The 26749-nt window shown below is 42.5% G+C and overlaps 1 protein-coding gene across 2 annotated transcripts in view; it reads left to right on the top strand.

Annotated features, from left to right (window-relative positions):
• The window catches only part of cicb (capicua transcriptional repressor b), a 159959-nt gene that overhangs the window by 98162 nt on the left and 35048 nt on the right, over positions 1-26749 (top strand). For both annotated transcript variants that reach the window (XM_061947498.2, XM_061947487.1), the window contains exon 3: positions 26423-26572. In XM_061947498.2, coding sequence (XP_061803482.1) covers positions 26423-26572 — 150 coding nt within the window. The remainder of the gene's footprint in view (positions 1-26422; positions 26573-26749) is intronic.

Raw genomic sequence — 26749 nt, 5'->3', positions numbered from 1 at the left:
TCTGGCTCTCACAGCCCCCCCTCTCTCTCTCCCAAGACTGGCACACGTGAGCCCCCCCCCTCTCCCCTTGTCTCACAAGACTTTCCTAAATTCTATAGGTGAAACAAGGCATGCTCTCCCTTAGCTCCAAAAAGACTCGGACTGTAAAGTGTGACTTTAAAATCGTTCTCCATACAGCAGTCCAAGCTTTGCAAAATTTTGACTTTTGTAAGGAAATTCGTCTCCTTCATTCCTCTCTCCTCTTTTTGCTCCCCACTATCATCTTTACAATGTTACTGGCCCTTAATTCCTGTTTTCCATTCATCTGCAGGCAAGTAGTGCCCCCAAATGGCCAAACATGAACATTGCATGTGCAGGAAGACGTGTGGAGGGGGGGGGGGGGCTCTCACTCCACTCTCATTCCTCTTCATGGTTCACTATGAGGACAAATTGTGGGGACGATTGTTGCTTCCGATGCCGCTTCACTCAACCATCCACTCTTTCCCAAAGATTCCCACAAAGTGCTACTTCTGGATGCTCAAGGTCTAATTTTGAGGCGATAGGTGGCGACGGGCAGTAACAGGATGGCAGGTGATGCGGGGACCTGCGCCCAACATCACTGTTGCCACGGTAACTGCGAAGGACTGGGGCATTGAGTTATAATTGGACAGAGTAAATGGTGGGAGGGCGGGAGCCGAAGAAAGCGAGGGAGGGCATAGGGGGACGCCGAGCGCGAACGGTGGAAGATGAATTGAAAGCGAGTGCGAGATTGGACGGGAGGGTCGATGGAATGTGGCGCCTCGCCTTACGCGCCGTGTCAGCGGAGGGTAACGGGTGGGAGGAAAAGTTTGGTCACGTGGCATTTGAAACATTACAAGTGTGATGTCGACCAAAGGAAAGCTGCACAACACCTACACGTTACCGCACAGCACCAGCAGTATGTAGGGTTGAGCTGAAGGGTATTGCGTTCCCCTCTCTCTTATGCAGGCGATGGCACGACTCTTTAACCTGATCAAAAGATTTGCCGTAACTTAATCCAAACTTAAACTAAGATTAATGTAAAGCTGTGCTGTAGAGGTCAGCGTTGCAAAGAGCGAGTAACTTTGACCCCTGCACCATTTTTGACTTGTTCCAGCTTCTTGTAAAGCAGGGGTGCTCAAACTTTTTCTGCAGGCGAGCTACTTTTCAATTGATCAAGTCATATAATTAATTTATATTTACTTATTTATGAAATATATCTTTTTGTTAACAAGTTAAAAGGTGTTTAATGATAATGCAAGCATGTTTAACACATATAGTTAATATAGTTAATAAATTAAAGGTGTTTAAAGATAATACAAGAATGTTTAACACATATAGTTAATATTGTTAACAAGTTAAAGGTGTTTAAAGATAATACCAGCATGTTTAACACATATAGTTAATATTGTTAACAAGTTAAAGGTGTTTAAAGATAATACAAGCATGTTTAACACATATAGTTAATATTGTTAACAAGTTAAAGGTGTTTAAAGATAATACCAGCATGTTTAACACATATAGTTAATATTGTTAACAAGTTAAAGGTGTTTAAAGATAATACAAGCATGTTTAATACATATAGTTAATATTGTTAACAAGTTAAAGGTGTTTAAAGATAATACAAGCATGTTTAACACATATAGTTAATATTGTTAACAAGTTAAAGATGTTTAATGATAATGCAAGCATGTTTAACACATATAGTTAATATTGTTAATAAATTAAAGGTGTTTAAAGATAATACCAGCATGTTTAACACATATAGTTAATATTGTTTACAAGTTAAAGGTGTTTAAAGATAATACAAGCATGTTTAATACATATAGTTAATATTGTTAACAAGTTAAAGGTGTTTAATGATAATACAAGCATGTTTAACACATATAGTTAATATTGTTAATAAATTAAAGGTGTTTAAAGATAATGCAAGCATGTTTAACACATATAGTTAATATTGTTAACAAGTTAAAGATGTTTAATGATAATGCAAGCATGTTTAACACATAGTTAATATTGTTAATAAATTAAAGGTGTTTAATGATAATACAAGAATGTTTAACACATATAGTTAATATTGTTAACAAGTTAAAGGGGTTTAAAGATAATACCAGCATGTTTAACACATATAGTTAATATTGTTAACAAGTTAAAGGTGTTTAAAGATAATACAAGCATGTTTAACACATAGTTAATATTGTTAATAAATTAAAGGTGTTTAATGATAATACAAGAATGTTTAACACATATAGTTAATATTGTTAACAAGTTAAAGGTGTTTAAAGATAATACCAGCATGTTTAACACATATACCGGTAGTTAATATTGTTAACAAGTTAAAGGTGTTTAAAGATAATACAAGCATGTTTAACACATATAGTTAATATTGTTAACAAGTTAAAGGTGTTTAAAGATAATACAAGCATGTTTAACACATATAGTTAATATTGTTTACAAGTTAAAGGTGTTTAAAGATAATACAAGCATGTTTAACACATAGTTAATATTGTTAATAAATTAAAGGTGTTTAATGATAATACAAGAATGTTTAACACATATAGTTAATATTGTTAACAAGTTAAAGGGGTTTAAAGATAATACCAGCATGTTTAACACATATAGTTAATATTGTTAACAAGTTAAAGGTGTTTAATGATAATACAAGCATGTTTAACACATATAGTTAATATTGTTTACAAGTTAAAGGTGTTTAAAGATAATACAAGCATGTTTAACACATATAGTTAATATTGTTAACAAGTTAAAGATGTTTAATGATAATGCAAGCATGTTTAACACATAGTTAATATTGTTAATAAATTAAAGGTGTTTAATGATAATACAAGAATGTTTAACACATATAGTTAATATTGTTAACAAGTTAAAGGTGTTTAAAGATAATACAAGCATGTTTAACACATATAGTTAATATTGTTAACAAGTTAAAGGTGTTTAAAGATAATACAAGCATGTTTAACACATATAGTTAATATTGTTTACAAGTTAAAGGTGTTTAAAGATAATACAAGCATGTTTAATACATATAGTTAATATTGTTAACAAGTTAAAGGTGTTTAATGATAATACAAGCATGTTTAACACATATAGTTAATATTGTTAATAAGTTAAAAGTCACGGTGGCAGAGGGGTTAGTGCATCTGCCTCACAATACGAAGGTCCTGAGTAGTCTTGGGTTCAATCCCGGGCTCGGGATCTTTCTGTGTGGAGTTTGCATGTTCTCCCCGTGACTGCGTGGGTTCCCTCCGGGTACTCCGGCTTCCTCCCACCTCCAAAGACATGCACCTGGGGATAGGTTGATTGGCAACACTAAATTGGCCCTAGTGTGTGAATGTGAGTGTGAATGTTGTCTGTCTATCTGTGTTGGCCCTGCGATGAGGAGGCGACTTGTCCAGGGTGTACCCCGCCTTCCGCCCGATTGTAGCTGAGATAGGCTCCAGCGCCCCCCGCGACCCCAAAAGGGAATAAGCGGTAGAAAATGGATGGATGGATGGATGGAAGTTAAAAGTGTTTAAAGATAATACAAGCATGTTTAACACATATAGATTCCTTTCTTTCATGAAGACAAGAATATAAGTTGGTGTATTACCTGATTGTGATGACTTGCATTGATTGGAATCAGACAGTGGTGCTGATAACGTCCGCATTTTCGAATGGAGGAGAAAAAAAGTCCTCCTTTCTGTCCAATACCACATGAAAGTGGTTGGTTTTTGGCATCTTATTTATCCAGCTTCCGTACTCCTTTGTATACACTTTACAAGAAATACATTGTCGGCAAACTCCGTAGCTTGCTAGCTTGTGCACGCCAGCTTTCTGAGACTCTTATTTTGGTAGCGCAGGCAGGATTAAGAAGCGCTTTTATTGTGCAACTGTGCAGTCGGTCTTTGGAGTACAGGTACGGCGCCAGAGTCTGTTGAAATAAAGTGTTTCTCGCCTTCCTAATTTTAATGAGCTGGCAGCAGCCAGCGTCATCTCAGAAGACCCTTGGGTGCCGTGAATGTCAATCAAGTGACAAAAGTGACGTCATAGTGAAGATTTATGATCGCTCATTTTTAGGACTATTTTTTTAATGCCTGGCTGGTGATCGACTGACACACTCTCCACGATCGACCGGTAGCTCGCGATCGACGTAATGAGCACCCCTGTTGTAGAGTAAATAGGTCATTTGAAGTTTCTTTCAGCCACAGGAGTTGATTGACTTTTTTGTCATTTCAGGCCTTAATTGGAGCATTATGGTAACCAAATGTCAGCATACATAGCAGCTCAGTAAAGTGATCGTCAAAAACGTTTTACATGGATAAATCCATCCATGTTCTACCGCTTGTCCCTTTCGGGGTCGCGGGGGTGCTGGAGCCTATCTCAGTTGCAATCGGGCGGAAGGCGGGGTACACCCTGGACAAGTCGCCACCTCATCACAGATAGACAGACAACATTCACAAACTAGGGACCATTTAGTGTTGCCAATCAACCTATCCCCAGGTGCATGTCTTTGGAGGTGGGAGGAAGCCGGAGTACACGGAAGGAACCCACTCAGTCACAGGGAGAACATGCAAATTTCCCACAGAAAGACCCAGAGCTCAGGGATCGAACACAGGACCTTCTTATTGTAAGGCACACACACTAACCCCTGTTCTGCCTATATACAGGTAAAAGCCAGTAAATTAGAATATTTTGAAAAACTTGATTTATTTCAGTAATTGCATTCAAAAGGTGTAACTTGTACATTATATTTATTCATTGCACACAGACTGATGCATTCAAATGGTTATTTCATTTAATTTTGATGATTTGAAGTGGCAACAAATGAAAATCCAAAATTCCGTGTGTCACAAAATTAGAATATTACTTAAGGCTAATACAAAAAAGGGATTTTTAGAAATGTTGGCCAACTGAAAAGTATGAAAATGAAAAATATGAGCATGTACAATACTCAATACTTGGTTGGAGCTCCTTTTGCCTCAATTACTGCGTTAATGCGGCGTGGCATGGAGTCGATGAGTTTCTGGCACTGCTCAGGTGTTATGAGAGCCCAGGTTGCTCTGATAGTGGCCTTCAACTCTTCTGCGTTTTTGGGTCTGGCATTCTGCATCTTCCTTTTCACAATACCCCACAGATTTTCTACGGGGCTAAGGTCAGGGGAGTTGGCGGGCCAATTTAGAACAGAAATACCATGGTCCGTAAACCAGGCACGGGTAGATTTTGCGCTGTGTGCAGGCGCCAAGTCCTGTTGGAACTTGAAATCTCCATCTCCATAGAGCAGGTCAGCAGCAGGAAGCATGAAGTGCTCTAAAACTTGCTGGTAGACGGCTGCATTGACCCTGGATCTCAGGAAACAGAGTGGACCCACACCAGCAGATGACATGGCACCCCAAACCATCACCCAACCATGCAAATTTTGCATTTCCTTTGGAAATCGAGGTCCCAGAGTCTGGAGGAAGACAGGAGAGGCACAGGATCCACGTTGCCTGAAGTCTAGTGTAAAGTTTCCACCATCAGTGATGGTTTGGGGTGCCATGTCATCTGCTGGTGTCGGTCCACTCTGTTTCCTGAGATCCAGGGTCAACGCAGCCGTCTACCAGCAAGTTTTAGAGCACTTCATGCTTCCTGCTGCTGACCTGCTCTATGGAGATGGAGATTTCAAGTTCCAACAGGACTTGGCGCCTGCACACAGCACAAAATCTACCCGAGCCTGGTTTACGGACCATGGTATTTCTGTTCTAAATTGGCCCGCCAACTCCCCTGACCTTAGCCCCATAGAAAAGCTGTGGGGTATTGTGAAAAGGAAGATGCAGAATGTCAGACCCAAAAACGCAGAAGAGTTGAAGGCCACTATCAGAGCAACCTGGGCTCTCATAACACCTGAGCAGTGCCAGAAACTCATCGACTCCATGCCACGCCGCATTAACGCAGTAATTGAGGCAAAAGGAGCTCCAACCAAGTATTGAGTATTGTACATGCTCATATTTTTCATTTTCATACTTTTCAGTTGGCCAACATTTCTAAAAATCCCTTTTTTGTATTAGCCTTAAGTAATATTCTAATTTTGTGACACACGGAATTTTGGATTTTCATTTGTTGCCACTTCAAATCATCAAAATTGAATGAAATAAACATTTGAATGCAACAGTCTGTGTGCAATGAATAAATATAATGTACAAGTTACACCTTTTGAATGAAATTACTGAAATAAATCAAGTTTTTCAAAATATTCTAATTTACTGGCTTTTACCTGTATATATAAAGATAGGATATTTCTGTGAAACAGAGGAGAGACTGATTGATGAGTGTGTGATAGAGATGTGCGGTTTGCGGGCACAACCGCGGAGTCCGCGGATTATCCGCGGATCGGGCGGATGAAATAAAAAAAAATTAGAATTTATCCGCGGGTCGGGTCGGGCGGTTGAAAAAAAAAAAAAAAAAGATTTTAAATAGATTCAGGCGGGTGGCAGTTAAACCAATCGGGAAATATATATACATAGTTAAATGTTGTTACCCACATACGAAAAACGAGCAGGCACCTGCAGCATATGCCACAACAGAAGAAAAAAAAAAGAAGAGATGGACACTTTTACGGAGCGGAGAAGGGACGCCTCGCCGGGGTCCGGGACCGAGGCCCCTTCCCCCGAGAGGGCCCCACCGGGAGCCGTAGCTGAGGCGATCTGCGAGAAGGGCCCGACGCACGTCCAGGGTCACCACCGCGCCCACCGCACCGACACCCCGCCTCGTCCGCCTTCGCTTACCTGCCCGCCACCCCCGTGGCCGGGGGCTCGTAACAGGGGTCACTCCGCGCGCTCCGCCCGCGCAGCTTACCTGCCCGCCACCCCTGTTGCCGGGGGCGCGTAACAGGGGTCACTCCGCGCGCAGTGCGCTCACGAAAGGGGTGGGGCTCACCCTGGTTGATATAGACAGCAGGACGGTGGCCATGGAAGTCGGAACCCGCTAAGGAGTGTGTAACAACCCACCTGCCGAATCAACTAGCCCTGAAAATGGATGGCGCTGGAGCGTCGGGCTCATACCCGGCCGTCGCCGGCAGCGAGATGCGCTTGGAGGTGCGCTCAGCTCGGCTCCCATATGATTGCGCACTGGTGTGCGTCTGGGTCGTGACAGCGTGGCACGCGAATGTCTGTACTGCATTGGATCAGTCTCCTTTCTTTAACAGGCAAAAGCTTTATAACCTCACTAATGCCTTGCATCGTCTATATTAGATATATAACAACGGGCGGGTGCGGGCGGATGCAGTTCTGATTAAATGTTAGATCGGGTGGATGGCGGATGGTTGACGACTTTCTGATGCGGTTGCGGATGAAATAATTGCCTATCCGCGCATCTCTAGTGTGTGACAATATTCATATATTCTACATATTTATTTTTATTTAGCCTTTATTTAACCAGGTAAAATCCCATTGAGATCAAAGATCTCTTTTCCAAGGGAGACCTGGCCAAGAGGGCAGCAGCAAGGTTACATTAAAAACAGTAAACAACACATAAAACATCAAATTTACAACATTAAAACTTGCTCACATAACACATGTGCATACAGACAAGGTAGACTGCAATCCTTTCACAGAAGCTTTAAACTCATTTAATGTAACAAGGGTTTGAAGTTTAATATTGGATTGTAGGTTATTCCAAGCCTTCGGTGCTGAAAACCTATATGCTTTCTTGCCCAGTTCAGTTCTTACTTTGGGGACGACAAATTGCAGAACATTCATCGAACGAAGATTGTGACTTCCTTGTTTGTTTGTTAAAATACAAGACAGATAAGATGGGGTGATACCCGGAATAGTTTTGTAGCTGAACACATACCAATGATTGAGCACATAAAGACATGCAGTTAACCATTGAGTATAACACACAATGGTGAGTAAGGGGAGCGCAGTTGGTGATGAATCTACTGAATGTGTGCTTGGGTCCCTTTTTTAGGGAACACTTAAAACGTGTAAGTTGTTCATGATTCGTGAAAGGAATTCCTAAAGTGGTGTGGAGAAGCTAAACACAATGCAAACACTCACAATATGACTGATAGAATGCTAAAAAATATTATAACACAGCACCTCAAAAAACAGAATGAAATTGTACAGCATTTTGCTGAATAAAAGAATGTACATGAAAATAAATAATATGGGATTTGTAATATTAACTATGAACGATAAAACACTAAATAGTAAGAACATATGAACGTCTCTCCTCTTTACTTCCGAGACGACCGTCTCGAGATTGATCTTTTACAATAAAGCAAAATGCAACAAATATGCAAAAAACAAGGTGAAATATGAACGCAAAGGATTAAACAAAACACCTATAGATCAATCTAATAATAATCCATACAATATCACTTTTCTGACACACACTTCTCAGGCTGGCTGCTGTAAACAAACCCCGCCCCCTCTGGTTTTTGCTCTTGTTACCGTAACAACCCGTACATCACTCAAAAGCGCAGATTCCAACCATTAGAATACAATTTATAATTCAAGATTTGTGGTAATTTGCACATCATATTGGCGTCTGCAGTTTCCATGGTAAAGGTTTGAAAAAAAAAATTGGAGACGTCAGGCGAGCCGGATTAAGAATCTTAACGGGCCGCATATACGGTAATTTTTCCTATGCCTGCTTTAAACGCTGTGTTATTGAGCGAAAAAGCCTGGGCTTTTAGCTCGGTAGTCAGCACGCTCGCCTCTCATACCAGCCACCATCAGGTTTTTTTTTATTTTCTTTGCTCTTTGCTGCTGCAATTTCATGTTAATATGAACTGCCACTTATGTTAACTTCGTAGTAAAAGTGCTCACTCAGCAAGTAGTCTGTTGACAAGCCCCGGATGACGTCGGTGGACGGTTTGGCGACAGTTTTACCCAGAATACACTTAATAATAATAATAATAATAACTGGGATTTATATAGCGCTTTTCTAAGTACCCAAAGTCGCTTTACATGTAGAACCCATCAATCATTCACACCTGGTGGTGGTAAGCTACTTTCATAGCCACAGCTGCCCTGGGGTAGACTGACGGAAGCGTGGCTGCAATTTGCGCCAACGGCCCCTCCGACCACCACTTATTCATCATTCAATTCACTGGTGTGAGTGGCACCGGGGGCAAAGGGTGAAGTGTCCTGCCCAAGGACACAACGGCAGCGATTTTTGGATGGTAAGAGGCGGGGAGCGAACCTGCAACCCTCAGGTTTCTGGCACGGTTGCTCTACCCACTACGCCATGCCGCCCCATGGAGACAATATCATTGATCCACTTGTAATTTTGCACATGGCAAAGTGAAATGTGGGATTGAAAATAAAGCCAGTCATTTTATTGAATGTTTTTACTCCGACTAAATCCCTAAAGTCAGTCTTGTAAGGCTTCTAGCAACCATGACTCATCCTGACTGGGGAAACCTATGAGCCCACATACGTCCTGCAGATATATCGGTAGTGATTAGAAAAAAAAACTGTTAGCATGATCTGCACTCCTCCAACCCGCCCACCTCACCTCAACCAAAAACCACTTGACGTCGGCCAAATATCTATTCAAAAGTGGTTAGGATACAGGGTTTGATTTCTCTTGTTTGTCATTTCTAACATGACTCATTTCCAGAGGTGGGTAGAGTAGCCAGAAATTGTACTCAAGTAAGAGTACTGTTACTTTAGAGATTTATTACTCAAGTAAAAGTAAGGAGTAGTCACCCAAATATTTACTTGAGTAAAAGTAAAAAGTATGTTGTGAAAAAACTACTCAAGTACTGAGTAACTGATGAGTAACATACACACTCATATCATATATATATATATATATATATATATATATATATATATATATATATATATATATATATATATACATACATATACATTGATATATACAGTATATCATTTATAAGTATTTATTTTGCTGTTTTTGTTTACATGTTAAAGGTGTTTTAATGAATATACATGCATGTTTAACATATAGATTCCTTTCTTTAATGAAAACAAGAATATAAGTTGGTGTATTACCTGATTCTGATGACTTGCGTTGATTGTAATCAGACAGTCGTGATGATAACGTCCACGTTTTCAAATGGAGGAGAAGAAAAGTTCCTCCTTTCTGTCTAATACCACATGAAAGTGGTGGGTTTTTGGCATCCTATTTGTCCAGCTTCCATATTCGTTTTTTATACACTTTGCAAGAAATATATTGGCGTCAAACTCCGTAGCTTGCTAGCTTGTTTACGCTGGCTTTCGGAGACTCTTGTTTTGAAAGCGCAGGCGCGATGGCGCGGCACTTTTATTGTGAAGACAGGAACGTCCTCATGTGCGGTCAGTCTTGAGGCTATTGACGGTACGGTTGAAATAAAACAAGTATCTTTTTTCCTTCACACTTTTGATTGATTGATTGGAACTTTTATTATTAGATTGCACAGTACAGTACATATTCCGTAAAATTGACCACTAAATGGTAACACCCCAATAAGTTTTTCAACTTGTTTAAGTCAGGTCATGTGACCACCTGGCTCTGTTTGATTGGTCCAACGTCACCAGTGACTGCATCTGATTGGTGGAACGAAGTGAAGCGTCACCAGTAAGGCAGGCACTTTGAAGGTCTGTCTGACAGACCAAAACAAACAAAGCGTGCATTAACAGATCGATAAAAATTAGTAGCGAGTAGCGAGCTGAATGTAGATAAAAGTAGCGGAGTAAAAGTAGCGTTCCTTCTCTATAAATATACTTAAGTAAAAGTAAAAGTATGTTGCATTAAAACTACTCTTAGAAGTACAATTTATCCCAAAAGTTACTCAAGTAGATGTAACGGAGTAAATGTAGCGCGTTACTACCCACCTCTGCTCATTTCCAGATGTATGCAAGCTTTGTGACAATTCAGGTTGTTGGGCCTTGTCGGCACTGAGGGGGTTAAGTGTTTTTACTACTGAGGTTCACCCTGCCAGTGTCTCTTCCAACTTCACTGGTCATACAGCTCAAGCTCTTGATGGGCGGGCTGGTAATTGAGACCCCTCCCAGTATTGTATTTGTCCGCATGAGCCAACTAAACATGACTCATGCATCTTTGCTTGAGAAACTCTCATCACGGACCTGTTCCCCACACACTCCCCCGACACTTTTAGCATTGTTCCCTTTGTCTGCAGCCGCCATACCTCACCGCTCTCTCAGTTTGAGACAATTGTGTTCTTTTTCAAGTTGTTTTCTCTCCTCGCTCCCTGCCTCCCCTGGTGAAAATGACTCTCTTGTCTATTTTTACCCGGCAGCCCTCTCCGCTCATGGACTGTTTCAGCCGTTTCCTGCTCTTTCCAATTCTCTTACACATTCTCTCTGAATGCCTGCCCGTGTGAGTGTTGCACCAGAACCTTTCAGACACTGTTTTGACAAAAAGTGCATAATGGGGAATGTGTGAGATTTCAAATGGTGTGTGGCATCATTTTCAATGACATCATTTTTGTTGAGATAACTCTGTTGGAGTTGCTGTCATGTCAAAAGCAACACAAAATATTGACTACCGTATTTTCCGCACCATAAGGCGCCCTGGGTTAAAAGCCGCGCCTTCAATGAACGGCATATTTCAAAACTTTGTCCACCTATAAGCCGCCCGGTGTTGTAAGCCGCATCTAACTGCGCTAAAGGAATGTCAAAAAAACAGTCAGATAGGTCAGTCAAACTTTAATAATATATTAAAAACCAGCGTTCTAACAACTCTGTTCACTCCCAAAATGTACGCATATGTGCAATCACAAACATCAATCAATCAATCAATCAATCAATCTTTATTTATATAGCCCTAAATCACAAGTGTCTCAAAGGGCTGCACAAGCCACAACGACATCCTCGGTACAAAGCCCACATACGGGCAAGGAAAAACTCACCCCAGTGGGACGTCGATGTGAATGACTATGAGAAACCTTGGAGAGGACCGCATATGTGGGTAACCCCCCCCCTCTAGGGGAGACCGAAAGCAATGGATGTCGAGTGGGTCTGACATAATATTGTGAGAGTCCAGTCCATAGTGGATCCAACATAATAGTAAGAGTCCAGTCCATAGTGGGGCCAGCAGGACACCATCCCGAGCGGAGACGGGTCAGCAGCGTAGAGATGTTCCCAGCCGATGCACAGGCGAGCGGTCCACCCCGGGTCCCGACTCTGGACAGCCAGCACTTCATCCATGGCCACCGGACCTGTGCCCCCCCCCCCTCAAGGAAAAGGGGAGCAGAGGAGAAAAGAAAAGAAACGGCAGATCAACTGGTTTAACAGGGGGGCTATTTAAAGGCTAGAGTATACAAATGAGTTTTAAGATGGGACTTAAATGCTTCTACTGAGGTAGCATCTCTAATTGTTACCGGGAGGGCATTCCATAGTACTGGAGCCCCAATAGAAAACGCTCTATAGCCCGCAGACTTTTTATTGGCTCTGGGAATCACTAATAAGCCGGAGTTCTTTGAACGCAGATTTCTTGCTGGGACATATGGTACAATGCAATCGACAAGATAGGACGGAGCTAGACCGTACATACGTATATCAACATGGACAGAGCTGCGTGAAAAAAGCCACCCGGCCTCTTCGCGTAAACTTAAACTTACCTTAACCACTCGCTCATCTTTTCTTCATCCATCCCTTCGAGTTAGCTTTTATGATGACGCCGGCTGGAAAGGTCTCTTTTGGCAAGGTCTTCCTTTTGAATATCACCATGGGTGGAAGTTTCTGGCCATTAGCATGGCAAGCTAGAACCACAGTGAAGGATGACTTCTCATTCCCTGTGGTGCGAATATTCACCGTACGTGCTCCCGTTGTATCCACAGTGCGGTTCACAGGAATATCAGTTGCTGTGAAATAGTAATCCGTGTGCGGATGGAGAGATTGCGTCTTTTCATGAACCGGATCCCTGACGCTTAGTAGGAGCCATTTTGTGGTCTTTACAGATGTAAACACACAAAGGAAATGAAACGTACGGTGATATCCGCGCGCTTTTTCTTCTTCTACGCGGGCGGGTGGTTGCTTACAGTAGAAGAAGAAGCGCTTCCTGTTCTATGGGGGCGGGTGCTTACCTTGGCGGTTGCTTGCGTAGAAGAAGAAGCGCTTCCTGTTCTACCGGGAAAAAAGATGGCGGCTGTTTACCGAAGTTGCGAGATCGAAACTTTATGAAAATGAATCGTAATATTAATCCATATATAAAGCGCACCGGGTTATAAGCCGCACTGTCAGCTTTTGAGTAAATTTGTGGTTTTTAGGTGTGGCTAATAGTGCGGAAAATACGGTATATGGAAAAACCGAGTCGTTTTAATGCCAGACTGCTCATTAACATTAATCACTAGCTCATATTTCACACACAATACCAGCTTTACAGTAGAGAGCTCTCTAGCGCCACCTTGCACTGGATAGTTTATTTTATTTTATTTCATAAACCTTTATTTATAATATGCAACATTTACATACAGCCATCCATCTTCTTCCGCTTATCCGAGGTCGGGTCGCGGGGGCAGCAGCCTAAGCAGGGAAGCCCAGACTTCCCTCTCCCCAGCCACTTCGTCCAGCTCTTCCTGTGGGACCCCGAGGCGTTCCCAGGCCAGCCGGGAGACATAGTCTTCCCAACGTGTCCTGGGTCTTCCCCGCGGCCTCCTACCGGTCGGACGTGCCCTAAACACCTCCCTAGGGAGGCGTTCGGGTGGCATCCTGACCAGATGCCCGAACCACCTCATCTGGCTCCTCTCGATGTGGAGGAGCAGCGGCTTTACTTTGAGCTCCTCCCGGATGGCAGAGCTTCTCACCCTATCTCTAAGGGAGAGCCCCGCCACCCGGCGGAGGAAACTCATTTCGGCCGCTTGTACCCGTGATCTTGTCCTTTCGGTCATAACCCAAAGCTCATGACCATAGGTGAGGATGGGAACGTAGATTGACCGGTAAATTGAGAGCTTTGCCTTCCGGCTCAGCTCCTTCTTCACCACAACAGATCGATACAGCGTCCGCATTACTGAAGACGCCGCACCGATCCGCCTGTCGATCTCACGATCCACTCTTCCCCCACTCGTGAACAAGACTCCGAGGTACTTGAACTCCTCCACTTGGGGCAAAATCTCCTCCCCAACCCGGAGATGGCACCCCACCCTTTTCCGGGCGAGAACCATGGACTCGGACTTGGAGGTGCTGATTCTCATCCCAGTCGCTTCACACTCGGCTGCGAACCGATCCAGTGAGAGCTGAAGATCCTGGCCAGATGAAGCCATCAGGACCACATCATCTTCAAAAAGCAGAGACCTAATCCTGCAGCCACCAAACCAGATCCCCTCAACGCCTTGACTGCGCCTAGAAATTCTGTCCATAAAAGTTATGAACAGAATCGGTGACAAAGGGCAGCCTTGGCGGAGTCCAACCCTCACTGGAAACGTGTCCGACTTACTGCCGACAATGCGGACCAAGCTCTGGCACTGATCATACAGGGAGCGGACTGCCACAATCAGACAGTCCGATACCCCATACTCTCTGAGCACTCCCCACAGGACTTCCCGAGGGACACGGTCGAATGCCTTCTCCAAGTCCACAAAACACATGTAGACTGATTGGGCAAACTCCCATGAACCCTCAAGGACCCTGCCGAGAGTATAGAGCTGGTCCACAGTTCCACGACCAGGACCAGGATTTACATACACTCATGAAATAATAATAATCAAAACAAGTACAGAAACAGTACAAAACAGCGCCAGGGGGTTGTAAACTCAATAAAGTAACTAAAATAGAATGCAAAATATATATATATGTAACAAAATGTAAAGCCATAGGCTCACACAAGTTGGCGCAGTTGGGAGAGTGGCCATGCCAGCAACATGAGGGTTCCTGGTTCGATCCCCACCTTCTACCAACCTCGTCATGTCTGTTGTGTCCTTGAGCAAGAGACTTCACCTTTGCTCCTGATGGGTCGTGGTTAGGGCCTTGCATGGCAGCTCCCGCCATCAGTGTGTGAATGGGTGCATGTGGAAATAGTGTCAAAGCTATACAAGTATACCCCATTTACCATTTAGTCTTGACTGTGTTGAAACTTTTAAGAAACATTTGAAAGAGAAGATACGCTCCTGTACTTGGTATCATTACAGTGGATGTTAGGTGTAGATCCACCAATGGCGTTTGAAGCATGTTTAGCTATTCCTCGTCCTGCAGGGATGATACTTATAAGAAACGTACTTTATTTGTCGCCATGGAGGCAAGGGTTAGTGATTGAGAAGTCGCTAAAACACTGCAGACTGCGGATGGACTTTAGCCGCTAGCTAGCTAGCCATGTCTTAAAGCACCTCAGTGTTATAGCATCACCTTTATCGTTAGTTTTTAAGCCAAAATGCGTCTGTTCTCCCATTTCTGTCTACACACTGTGTCTGCTTGTAAGTATTCCGTGATTGTGCGCTGCCGCACATGCTCATCTTCTCGTAAACCAGCAATGACACAAGGTGACGACGACGGGGGGCCGGGGGTTGTGGGATCTAACATATTAGTGAAAGTCCAGTCCATAGTGGATCTAACACAATAAAATTCTTGAACAAATTCAAGTATTTCTTTTATTATATATATATATATATATATATATATATATATATATATATATATATATATATATATATATATATATATATATATATATATATATATATATATGTATATATATAAATAAAATAATATATATAATTTATATATATAAAAGACTTGAATTTCAGTGAATTACGGCTATATATATATGCATATATAAATAATATATATATATATATATATATATATATATATATATATATATATATATATATATATATATATATATACATATACATATACATATACATATACATATATATATATATATATACATATACATATATATATTTATATATATTTATATACATATACATATATATATTTATATATATATATATATATATATACACACCCCCCAAGCGGGCCTTTTGAATATCTCCCTAATTCTGAGGTCTCAAGGTTGGCAAGTATGAATTAGTATGTTGAAGAGGTTCATTTAGACTTAGACTTAGACTTAGACTCATGAATCAATATAAGTTGGACCCCCGACTTAAACAAGTTGAAAAACTTATTCGGGTGTTACCATTTAGTGGTCAATTGTACGGAATATGTACTTCAATAAAAGTTTCAATCAATCAATCAATCAATCAAATTAGACTTCCTTTTTATTGTCATTCAAATTTGAACTTTACAGCACAGATAAGAACGAAATTTCGTTACATAAGCTCATGGTAGTGCAGGATAAAAAAGCAATAAGGTGCATATATAAATAAATAAAAATATATAAATAATATATAAATATATATATAAAATAAATAAATATATATAAATAAATAAATAGATGACTGTACAGATAAATATATTGCACTTTTTCACATGCGTCCACGTTTATTGATGTATGTTATATTCAGAGGTGGGTAGAGTAGCCAGAAATTGTACTCAAGTAAGAGTACTGTTACTTTAGAGATTTATTACTCAAGTAAAAGTAAGGAGTAGTCACCCAAATATTTACTTGAGTAAAAGTAAAAAGTATGTTGTAAAAAAACTACTCAAGTACTGAGTAACTGATGAGTAACATACACACACATATCATATATATATATATATATATATATATATATATATATATATATATATATATATATATATATATATATATATATATATATATATATATATATATATATATATATATATATACAGTATATAATTTTTTTTTTTTTTTTTTGCCGTTTTTGTTTACATGTTAAAGGTGTTTTAATGAATATACATGCATGTTTAACACATATAGATTCCTTTCTTTCATGAAGACAAGAATATAAGTTGGTGTATTACCTGATTCTGATGACTTGCATTGATTGTAATCAGACAGTAGTGATGACAAACGTCCACGTTTTCAAATGGAGGAGAAAAAAAGTTCCTCCTTTCTGTCTAATACCACATGAAAGTGGTTGGTTTTTGGCATCTTATATGTCCAGCTTCCATATTCGTTTTTATACACTTTACAAGAAATACATTGGCGGCAAACTCCGTAGCTTGCTAGCTTGTTTGCGCAGGCTTTCGGAGACTCTTATTTTGAAAGCGCAGGCGCGATGGAGCGGCACTTTTATTGTGAAGACAGGAACTGTGCAGTCAGTCTTTAGGCTTTTGACGGGATGTACGGTTGAAATAAAAAATGGTCTTCTTTCCTTCACACTTTTGATTGATTGATTGGAACTTGTATTAGTAGATTGCACAGTACAGTACATATTCCGTACAATTGACCACTAAATGGTAACACCCCAATAAGTTTTTCAACTTGTTTAAGTCAGGTCATGTGACCCCTGGCTCTGTTTGATTGGTCCAACGTCACCAGTGACTGCATCTGATTGGTGGAACGGAGTGAACGTCACCAGTGACTGTATTTGTTGAAACGCAGGCACTATGAAGGTCTGTCTGACAGACCAAAACAAACAAAGCGTGCATTAACAGATCGATAAAAATTAGTAGCGAGTAGCGAGCTGAATGTAGATAAAAGTAGCGGAGTAAAAGTAGCGTTTCTTCTCTATAAATATACTCAAGTAAAAGTAAAAGTATGTTGCATTAAAACTACTCTTAGAAGTACAATTTATCCCAAAAGTTACTCAAGTAGATGTAACGGAGTAAATGTAGCGCGTTACTACCCACCTCTGGTTATATTGTCTTTTTTATTCCGGCGAGTTAATCCATTTTGGGGGGAGTTGAGGGAATAATTTAATTATGATGCGTTCAAGAGTCTTACGGCTTGAGGGAAGAAGCTGTTGCAGAACCTGGAGGTTCTGCTTCGGAGACTGCGGAACCTCTTTCTAGAGTCCAGCAGTGAAAACAGTCCTTGGTGTGGGGTGGGAGGAGTCTTTGCGGATTTTCTGAGCCCTGGTCAGGCAGCGGCTTTTTGCGATCTCCTGGATAGCAACAACAACAATTTAGCCTACTAATGTGTATTTATAAATGGTTGATTTATATAGGCTAGTGAGGTATAGTTTTGTACTTGACAAGTTTCGGCTATCTTGCTTCTGCAGCCTTCCTCAGAGGTGTCGCGTGATGTTAGCGTGATGTCATCTGTGACGTGTTATATGGATTGTTCCATCCCACCTGAAGTGGTGGGATGGCGGTGTCCCCCTGGTGATCAAAGAGGCGCTTGAAATCAGGAAGCGGGCCCAAAAGACTGTCAACAGGGACGAGGGAGCTGTCACGCCAAATTTCTTCCCCCTACATAAATCCCCCCCCCCCCCCCCCCCCCATTTACTTCCGGGGTCATTTCCTCTTACGTCATTTCCTCTTACTTACGTCATTTCCTCTTAAGTCATTGACAGCGATCGATAGAATCCAAATCTCCTGAAAATAGTGATGTCTTTATCTTTCCCAAGGGACTTATGTCAAACACCAGCAGGCTTCGAAAAATTCCAGGCGGAGTGTTAGGGAAAATTTCAGGCGGAGTGTTAGGGCTGCTGCTGGGAACTTCTGTCTTCGTGGTAACGTGCAAAAAATATTAATTAATATATAATACTGTTAAATGTCTGTACTTTAAATCAACATTATTGTTGAAACCATTTCACTAATATTAATTAATATTAGGGCTGCAGCTAACGATTATTTTTCTATCGATTAATCTATAGATTATTTTTTCGATTAATCGGTTAATCTATAGATTATTTTTTCGATTAATCTATAGATTATTTTTCCTTTTACCGATTATTTTTTTTATTTAAAATGAAGAGGAAAAAATAAATGTAGGCCAGTTTTTTCAAAAGGCATGGCTTTTATTTACAAAAAAAAAAGTATGGCCACTCAGTCAACATTGACAACAACATGACAAAATATTCTGTAACAATGTAAACATTTAAAACTTTTAACATTTAACAAAATTAAAAGTAGCTTATTTGCTTTTTAATGTGCAAATATAAAAGTAAACATCCAGTGCAAATCTTAATATTCTGGAATAGTATAAGCATTTAAAAAGTAAAAGTATTGCTTATTTTGCTTTAAAATGTGCAAAAATAAAGATAAACATCCAATACAAAAAAGTGCAAAACGGAAATATTCTGTAACAAGTGTAAACATTTCAACAAAAGTAAAAGTATTGCTTATTTGCTAAAATGTGCAAAAATAAAGCTAAACATCCAATACAAAAAAGTATACAGTGTAAACATTTCAACAAAAGTAAAAGTATTGCTTATTTTGCTTAATAACACAACAATGATAGTATGATTAAAGTGAAAGTTAATTGTTGGTTTGTACATAGTATATGTAACTGTTAATGTTGTAAAAGGTATTTGCACAACTAATTAACGTTAGCGTTTGTGACACGTCTTGTGCCGTGGGGTTCTTTCAGGACCGACAGACTGAACGCCAGACGGCTTTGCCAGGTTTACAATCTTTTAATTTTACACAAAGTCTTTTCTCTTCCAACTCTTTTCTCTTTCTTTCCTCGCTTTTCAGCTCCTCTTCCTCGCTCGCTCGTCGTCCCCTGTCTCTTGCGGCGTCGCTCCCGGCGCGCCCCGCCTCGCCGCTCGCTCGCCGCCGCCGCCGCCTCTCCACAGCGTTAAAGAGGAGCGCGTCTTTGTAAACACTGAACAGGCACGCCAAACGCGCCTCTCAGAGCAAACGGTGCTTTAGTTTATGAATTTACAACGCAGATACAAATGACACATTCATGTTTTTGTGTAATAATGACAACGTATACGCACGCGGACGAATGACTTGTTGATGGTGATGGCAAGAACGCTGTCGGGGGTTTTCTTTTCAAATGTTCGTTCATAGCCGTTGTGCTGCTATGATAGGCCATTTCCGCTCGACACAGTGTGCATACAACAACATTATTAGGCCGTTTATTGAAATACTCCCACACTTTTGACGACTTTTGGCGTGCTTTTTTCCCCTCGCTCGCATGGTCTGCTTTGCGCTCCGCCATGACAGTAGTGTGACGTAAATATGCGACACGCCGACGCACAAAAACGGCGTCGACGTATTTACGTAACCGATGACGTCGACTACGTCGACGCGTCGTTTCAGCCTTAATTAATATATAATACTGTTAGATGTCTGTACTTTAAATCAACATTATTGTTGAAAACGTTTCACTAATATTAATTAATATATAATACTGTTAAATGTCTGTACTTGAAATCAACATTATTCTTGAAACCGTTTCACTACAATGTTGTGTGTGCTGCTGTCCTGTGTCAAAGCCAAAGCGTTATCGATCGCTGTCAATGACGTAAGAGGAAATGACGTAAGTAAGAGGAAATGACGTAAGAGGAAATGACCCCGGAAGTAAATGGGGGGGAAGGTTTTGTAGGGGGAAGAAATTTGGCGTGACAGAGCCTACCAACTATCCCACACCTGGGACACAGTCCTGCAAGGCCGCCCCCGGCCGTTTGGTGGACATCCTGAGGACAGGGGGTGCCCCGCCCTACCCCCCGGCGCACACCAGGCGACACCGCCATCCCACCACTTCAGGTGGGATGGAACAATCCATATAACACGTCACAGGTGACGTCACGCTAACATCACGTGACACCTCTGAGGAAGGCTGCAGAAGCAAGATAGCCGAAATTTGTCAGGTACAAAACTTTACCTTACTAGCCTAATCAACCATTTATAAATAAGTATGAACAGGCCCGGTCCTAACCAATCTGGCGCCCTAGGCAAGATTTTAGGTGGCGCCCCCCCACATCGGCACTGAAGTGTATATACTCACCTAGTGGTTAGAGTGTCCGCCCTGAGATCGGTAGGTTGTGGGTTCAAACCCCGGCCGAGTCATACCAAAGACTATAAAAATGGGACCCATTTCCTCCCTGCTTGTCACTCAGCATCAAGGGTTGGAATTGGGGGTTAAATCACCAAAAATGATTCCCGGGCGCGGCCACCGCTGCTGCCCACTGCTCCCCTCACCTCCCAGGGGGTGATCAAGGGTGATGGGTCAAATGCAGAGAATAATTTCACCACACCTAGTGTGTGTGTGACAATCATTGGTACTTTAACTTTAACTTTAACTTTAAGAAACTGAATAGCTTTGTCTTTGACCTTTTTTTTTTTACTTACAACTATACCTAATATATAAAGGGGTGGAAAAGTGACTATTACCTGCAGGGCAAACATTAGCTAACCAGAAGGCAATAACAATGTAAACAAAAAACACCTGCTTAAAAGATCTACCGTATTTTCCGCACTATAAGGCGCACCGGATTATTAGCCGCACCTTCAATGAATTACATATTTCATAACTTTGTCCACCAATAAGCCGCCCCGGATTATAAGCCGCGCCTACGCTGCGCTAAAGGGAATGTCAAAAAAACAGTCAGATAGTTCAGTCAAACTTTAATAATATATTGAAAACCAGCGTTCTAACAACTCTGTCCCAAAATGTACGCAAATGTGCAATCACAAACATAGTAAAATTCAAAATGGTGTAGAGCAATAGCAACATAATGTTGCTCGAACGTTAATGTCACAACACACAAAATAAACATAGCGCTCACCTTCTGAAGTTATTCTTCATTCGTAAATCCTTCGAATTCTTCGTCTTCGGTGTCCGAATTGAAAAGTTGCGCAAGCGTGGGATCCAAAATGGCCGGTTCCGTCTCATCGAAGTCATCGGAGTCAGTGTCGCTGTTGTTGTCCAGTAGTTCTGTGAATCCTGCCTTCCGGAAAGCTCGGACCACAGTTGTGACCGAAATATCTGCCCAGGCATTTACGATCCACTGGCAAATGTTGGCGTATGTCGTCCGGCGCTGTCTGCCCGTCTTAGTGAAGGTGTGTTCGCCTTCGGAGCTGTGTGAAAAAAGCCACCCGGCCTCTTCGCGTAAACTTCCCTTAACCACTCGCTCATCTTTTCTTCATCCATCCATCCCTTCGAGTTAGCTTTTATGATGACGCCGGCTGGAAAGGTCTCTTTTGGCAAGGTCTTCCTTTTGAATATCACCATGGGTGGAAGTTAGCATGGCAAGCTAGAACCACAGTGAAGGATGACTTCTCATTCCCTGTGGTGCGAATATTCACCGTACGTGCTCCCGTTCCACAGTGCGGTTCACAGGAATATCAGTTGCTGTGAAATACGGTAGTAATCCGTGTGCGGATGGAGAGATTGCGTCTTTTTATGAACCGGATCCTTGTCGCTTAGTAGGAGCCATTTTGTGGTCTTTACAGATGTAAACAGGAAATGAAACGTACGGTGATATCCGCGCGTTTTTTCTTCTTCTTCCGGGGGCGGGTGGTTGCTTACAGTAGAAGAAGAAGCGCTTCCTGTTCTATGGGGGCGGGTGCTTTCCTTGGCGGTTGCTTGCGTAGAAGAAGAAGCGCTTCCTGTTCTACCGGGAAAAAAGATGGCGGCTGTTTACCGAAGTTGCGAGATCGAAACTTTATGAAAATGAATCGTAATAAAGCGCACCGGGTTATAAGGCGCACTGTCAGCTTTTGAGAAAATGTGTGGTTTTTAGGTGCGCCTTATAGTGCGGAAAATACGGTAATACAAATGTCCCTGAGGAATGTAAGGTGGGAGTACTGTAATTACCTAACGTTACATTATTATTTTCCATAACAATTTAGCCCCCTCCACAATATTAACCCGACGTTAAAACAGAACTAGCTATTTATTGATTAGCAATTGCCGAATCATGTAACATTAGCTTAATGCTAAAAAGCCAGCTACTATCACATTCTGTAACAGACAAATAATTTCATGTAGGCTAACGTTACCTACCTGCTACCTCTGTCTTTTTCTCGTTTCTCCTCCTCTTCTTTTCTCTTTTTTCTTCCCTGGGCACCTGACAGTTTTGGCCGTTTTGACATCTTGTGTTGATTTTTTGATGTGGTGACGTCCAAAAAGAGTCATGATACGGGAAGGGAGGGGGTGCACCGTGCGGGGGGGGGGGGGGCGTAATGTTGTAACAAATAATATTTCTATTAAATAGGCTTTACTTTGCATTTTAATTAACGTGGGATTATTTTTTGTATTTAGAAATAATAGTACCAACTTTTTTTTTTTTTTTTTTCCTCCAACATTTGTGGCACTGGCGTGGCGCCCCCTGATGGACGGCGCCCTTAGCATTTGCCTATACGGCCTATGCCACGGGCCGGCCCTGGGTATGAATTAGGTGACTGTATCTCACGGCACACTAGTGTGCCGCGGCACAGTGGTTGAAAAACACTGGACTACAGAGCCGGATGATATTTGCATATGACTGGCATTCCACTGCACCTCATGACCAATCAGAGTCGTCGGCAGGCACATGACAGGGGGCCTTTCTGGCCAATGGGCTGAGAGGATTGGCTGAGGGTGGGCGGGACTAAGACCGGGGCGAGGTTGACAGGAGCAGAAGGGGAGGGGAGGGAGAAGGCAGGAGGGGGCCAAGAAGCAGGCAAAGCAGTCTAGTTTACAACAAGCGGAAGACGAAGGAGAGGGGAGGGAAATGACAAGACAACCGCGGGGACGTCGACTCGACTCGGGGGACTTTTAAGGACGCGGAAAAAAACAGGGTTTTGAGAGCGAGAACCTACCCCACCCAGAGGTGAACGATTTGCGCGCGGATGTCGTCCATGAGAAGCGGCTAGCTAACCTGCCCGTAGACGGTCTTCTTCTTCTTCTTCTTCTTCGCCGCTAAACCTGCTTGGCTTCAGGCTCCAAAAAAAAAGAAGAAGCGTTAAACCTCGAGGAGGAAGACAACGCGAAATTCACTTTGCTTCTGCTTTTTTTTTTTTCCCGGTACAGCGGCGTGTGAATGGCGATTTCGGGAGGTATACAAGTGTGTTGCTAGCTAGGCTGCTTCTTTTTTTCCCCCCATAATGAACATTGCGCCTTGCAACGGTGCGTGATGGATGAATGCACCACCTAGTAAACAAACGTACACACGGAATCTGCGCCGCTCGCCTTCTTTTTTTAATTTAATTTTTTATTTTTTTTACCGCCAACACGGGGGCTTTAATTCAGTTATGTGGCGGAAACAAGCAAGTTCGCACCGGGTGTCTTCTTCTTGCACGCCTCGCCTCGGTAACTGAGACATGAGAAGACTTGCGTCGCTTTTGGCGTGTGTTGTGCGGCTTGTGCACGGCCAGGGGCGTTACCGATGTCCGTTTGTGGGCTCCGGTGCTGGTAATAGGAATCTATACACGGTGCACGGATTTATTCACTAACTCCACATTGCGTCCACCTTGCGGGCTACTGACTGCACCGGCCTCTTTTGGTTGGTTGTTGTTGTTGTTGTTGTGGTAGTACACACTTTCAAGTCGTGCCATGACCCAGGGAGGCTGCGTAGCTGCCAGGCGGATGTTGTAATCCAGGCCGTGGATGTGGAGGAGGCCTCTTTAACCCCTTAACCGCCACGCTGCAGCAGTAATGTAAACAAACATCCGAGCAGGCAGAGAGGGGATTGGGGGGGTAATTCGAACAAGGGAACCAAGCCTTTTTGGACCACAATCTACTTAAAGAAGAAATAATATTGAACATTGTCCAAACAATACCTCCACATGACTCGTAATCCCACTGTGAAGAATGACTCGGACACAGACAAGGTCTCATCAATAGCAAATTGTGGAATCATTTTTCATCCTCCTCCGACCATCTCCTATAGAAGGAACTGTGCAAAGTGAAGGACACATCTTTTTGTTCCACTATCTCTACGACATCGACCATGTTCTCATCGGAGAATCCTCAGTATCTCCAACAAGGATTAAGCATGTTTGGTTAGTCTTGTCATTGTTTTTTTTTTTTTTATGTCACTGTTGCAAAGTCCATGGTTCTCGCCCGGAAAAGGGTGGAGTGCCATCTCCGGGTTGGGGAGGAGATCTTGCCCCAAGTGGAGGAGTTCAAGTACCTCGGAGTCTTGTTCACGAGTGAGGGAAGAGTGGATCGTGAGATCGACAGGCGGATCGGTGCGGCGTCTTCAGTAATGCGGACGCTGTATCGATCCGTTGTGGTGAAGAAGGAGCTGAGCCGGAAGGCAAAGCTCTCAATTTACCGATCGATCTACGTTCCCATCCTCACCTATGGTCATGAGCTTTGGGTTATGACCGAAAGGACAAGATCACGGGTACAAGCGGCCGAAATGAGTTTCCTCCGCCGGGTGGCGGGGCTCTCCCTTAGAGATAGGGTGAGAAGCTCTGTCATCCGGAGAGAGCTCAAAGTAAAGCCGCTGCTCCTCCACATCGAGAGGAGCCAGATGAGGTGGTTCGAGCATCTGGTCAGGATGCCACCCGAGCGCCTCCCTAAGGAGGTGTTTAGGGCATGTCCGACCGGTAGGAGGCCACGAGGAAGACCCAGGACACGTTGGGAAGACTATGTCTCCCGGCTGGCCTGGGAACGCCTCGGGATCCCCCGGGAGGAGCTGGACAAAGTGGCTGGGGAGAGGGAAGTCTGGGCTTCCCTGCTTAGGCTGCTGCCCCCGCGACCCGACCTCGGATAAGCGGAAGAAGATGGATGGATGGATGGATGGATGTTGCAAATCTGGAGCTATTTTAGGCTTGTTTGTTCAATTGAATTGTAGGATTTTGAGATTTATATTACATTGTCTTTATTTTGCCTGTTTTTCATTTGTTTTAATTTTCCTCTTTGGGTTCACGGTGGCAGAGGGGTTAGTGCATCTGCCTCACAATACGCAGGTCCTGAGTAGTCTTGGGTTCAATCCCGGGCTCGGGATCTTTCTGTGTGGAGTTTGCATGTCCTCCCCGTGACTGCATGGGTTCCCTCCGGGTACTCCGGCTTCCTCCCACCTCCAAAGACATGCACCTGGGGATAAGTTGATTGGCAACACTAAATTGGCCCTAGTGTGTGGATGTGAGTGTGAATGTTGTCTGTCTATCTGTGTTGGCCCTGCGATGAGGTGGTGACTTGTCCAGGGTGTACCCCGCCTTCCGCCCGATTGTAGCTGAGATAGGCTCCAGCGCCCCCCGCGACCCCAAAGGGAATAAGCGGTAGAAAATGGATGGATGGAGGGTTCGGTTCATGACTTTACTTCCACTGGTTTATTTATACACATTTTATTCCAGAAGCAAACTCTCATCCAATCTCATGGCTAAATACAATCAATTTGGCTTTTTCTTTTATTGTCCACAGACGGGATTAAGGTTATAGTAATGTAGAGAAGGCTTCTGATAAGACTAAGATTAAGATTAGTTTATTTCAAAGGGGACAATGCAATTTCATAAAACACAGAAGGCTAGTTTTCTCATGTATGATAGTATATATCTGTATCATGAATCAATTTAAGTGGACCCCGACTTAAACAAGTTGAAAAACTTATTCGGGTGTTACCATTTAGTGGTCAGTTGTACGGAATATGTACTTCACTGTGCAACCTACTAATACAAGTCTCAATCAATCAATCAATGTAGTCCCCTGGCCATGATGTAAAAAAGGCATTGTTGTTGTCTTTATATTTTTGCTAACTATACATCATGTTTTCTCTCCACAGTGTGGACCAACGTGGAGCCCCGGTCCGTTCCAGTTTTCCCCTGGCATTCTTTAGTTCCCTTCCTGGCTCCCACCCAATCAGACGCAGCCTCTCAACCGGGGGAGGGCCAGCTTCCTGTCAATCATCCCCACGCGGCCACACTAAAGACAGGTACTATTCTGTCTTACCGTATTTTCCGCACCGTAAGCCGCCCTGGGTTAAAAGCCGCGCCTTCAATGAACGGCATATTTCAAAACTTTGTCCACCTATTAGCCGCCCCGTGTTATAAGCCGCATCTAACTGCGCTAAAGGAATGTCAAAAAAACAGTCGGATAGGTCAGTCAAACT

Source organism: Nerophis lumbriciformis, linkage group LG04 (assembly GCF_033978685.3).
Source record: "Nerophis lumbriciformis linkage group LG04, RoL_Nlum_v2.1, whole genome shotgun sequence".
Lineage (NCBI taxonomy): Eukaryota > Metazoa > Chordata > Actinopteri > Syngnathiformes > Syngnathidae > Nerophis > Nerophis lumbriciformis.
The sequence above is the reverse complement of the archived record's forward strand: the minus strand, read 5'-3'. Positions and strand labels throughout refer to the sequence as shown.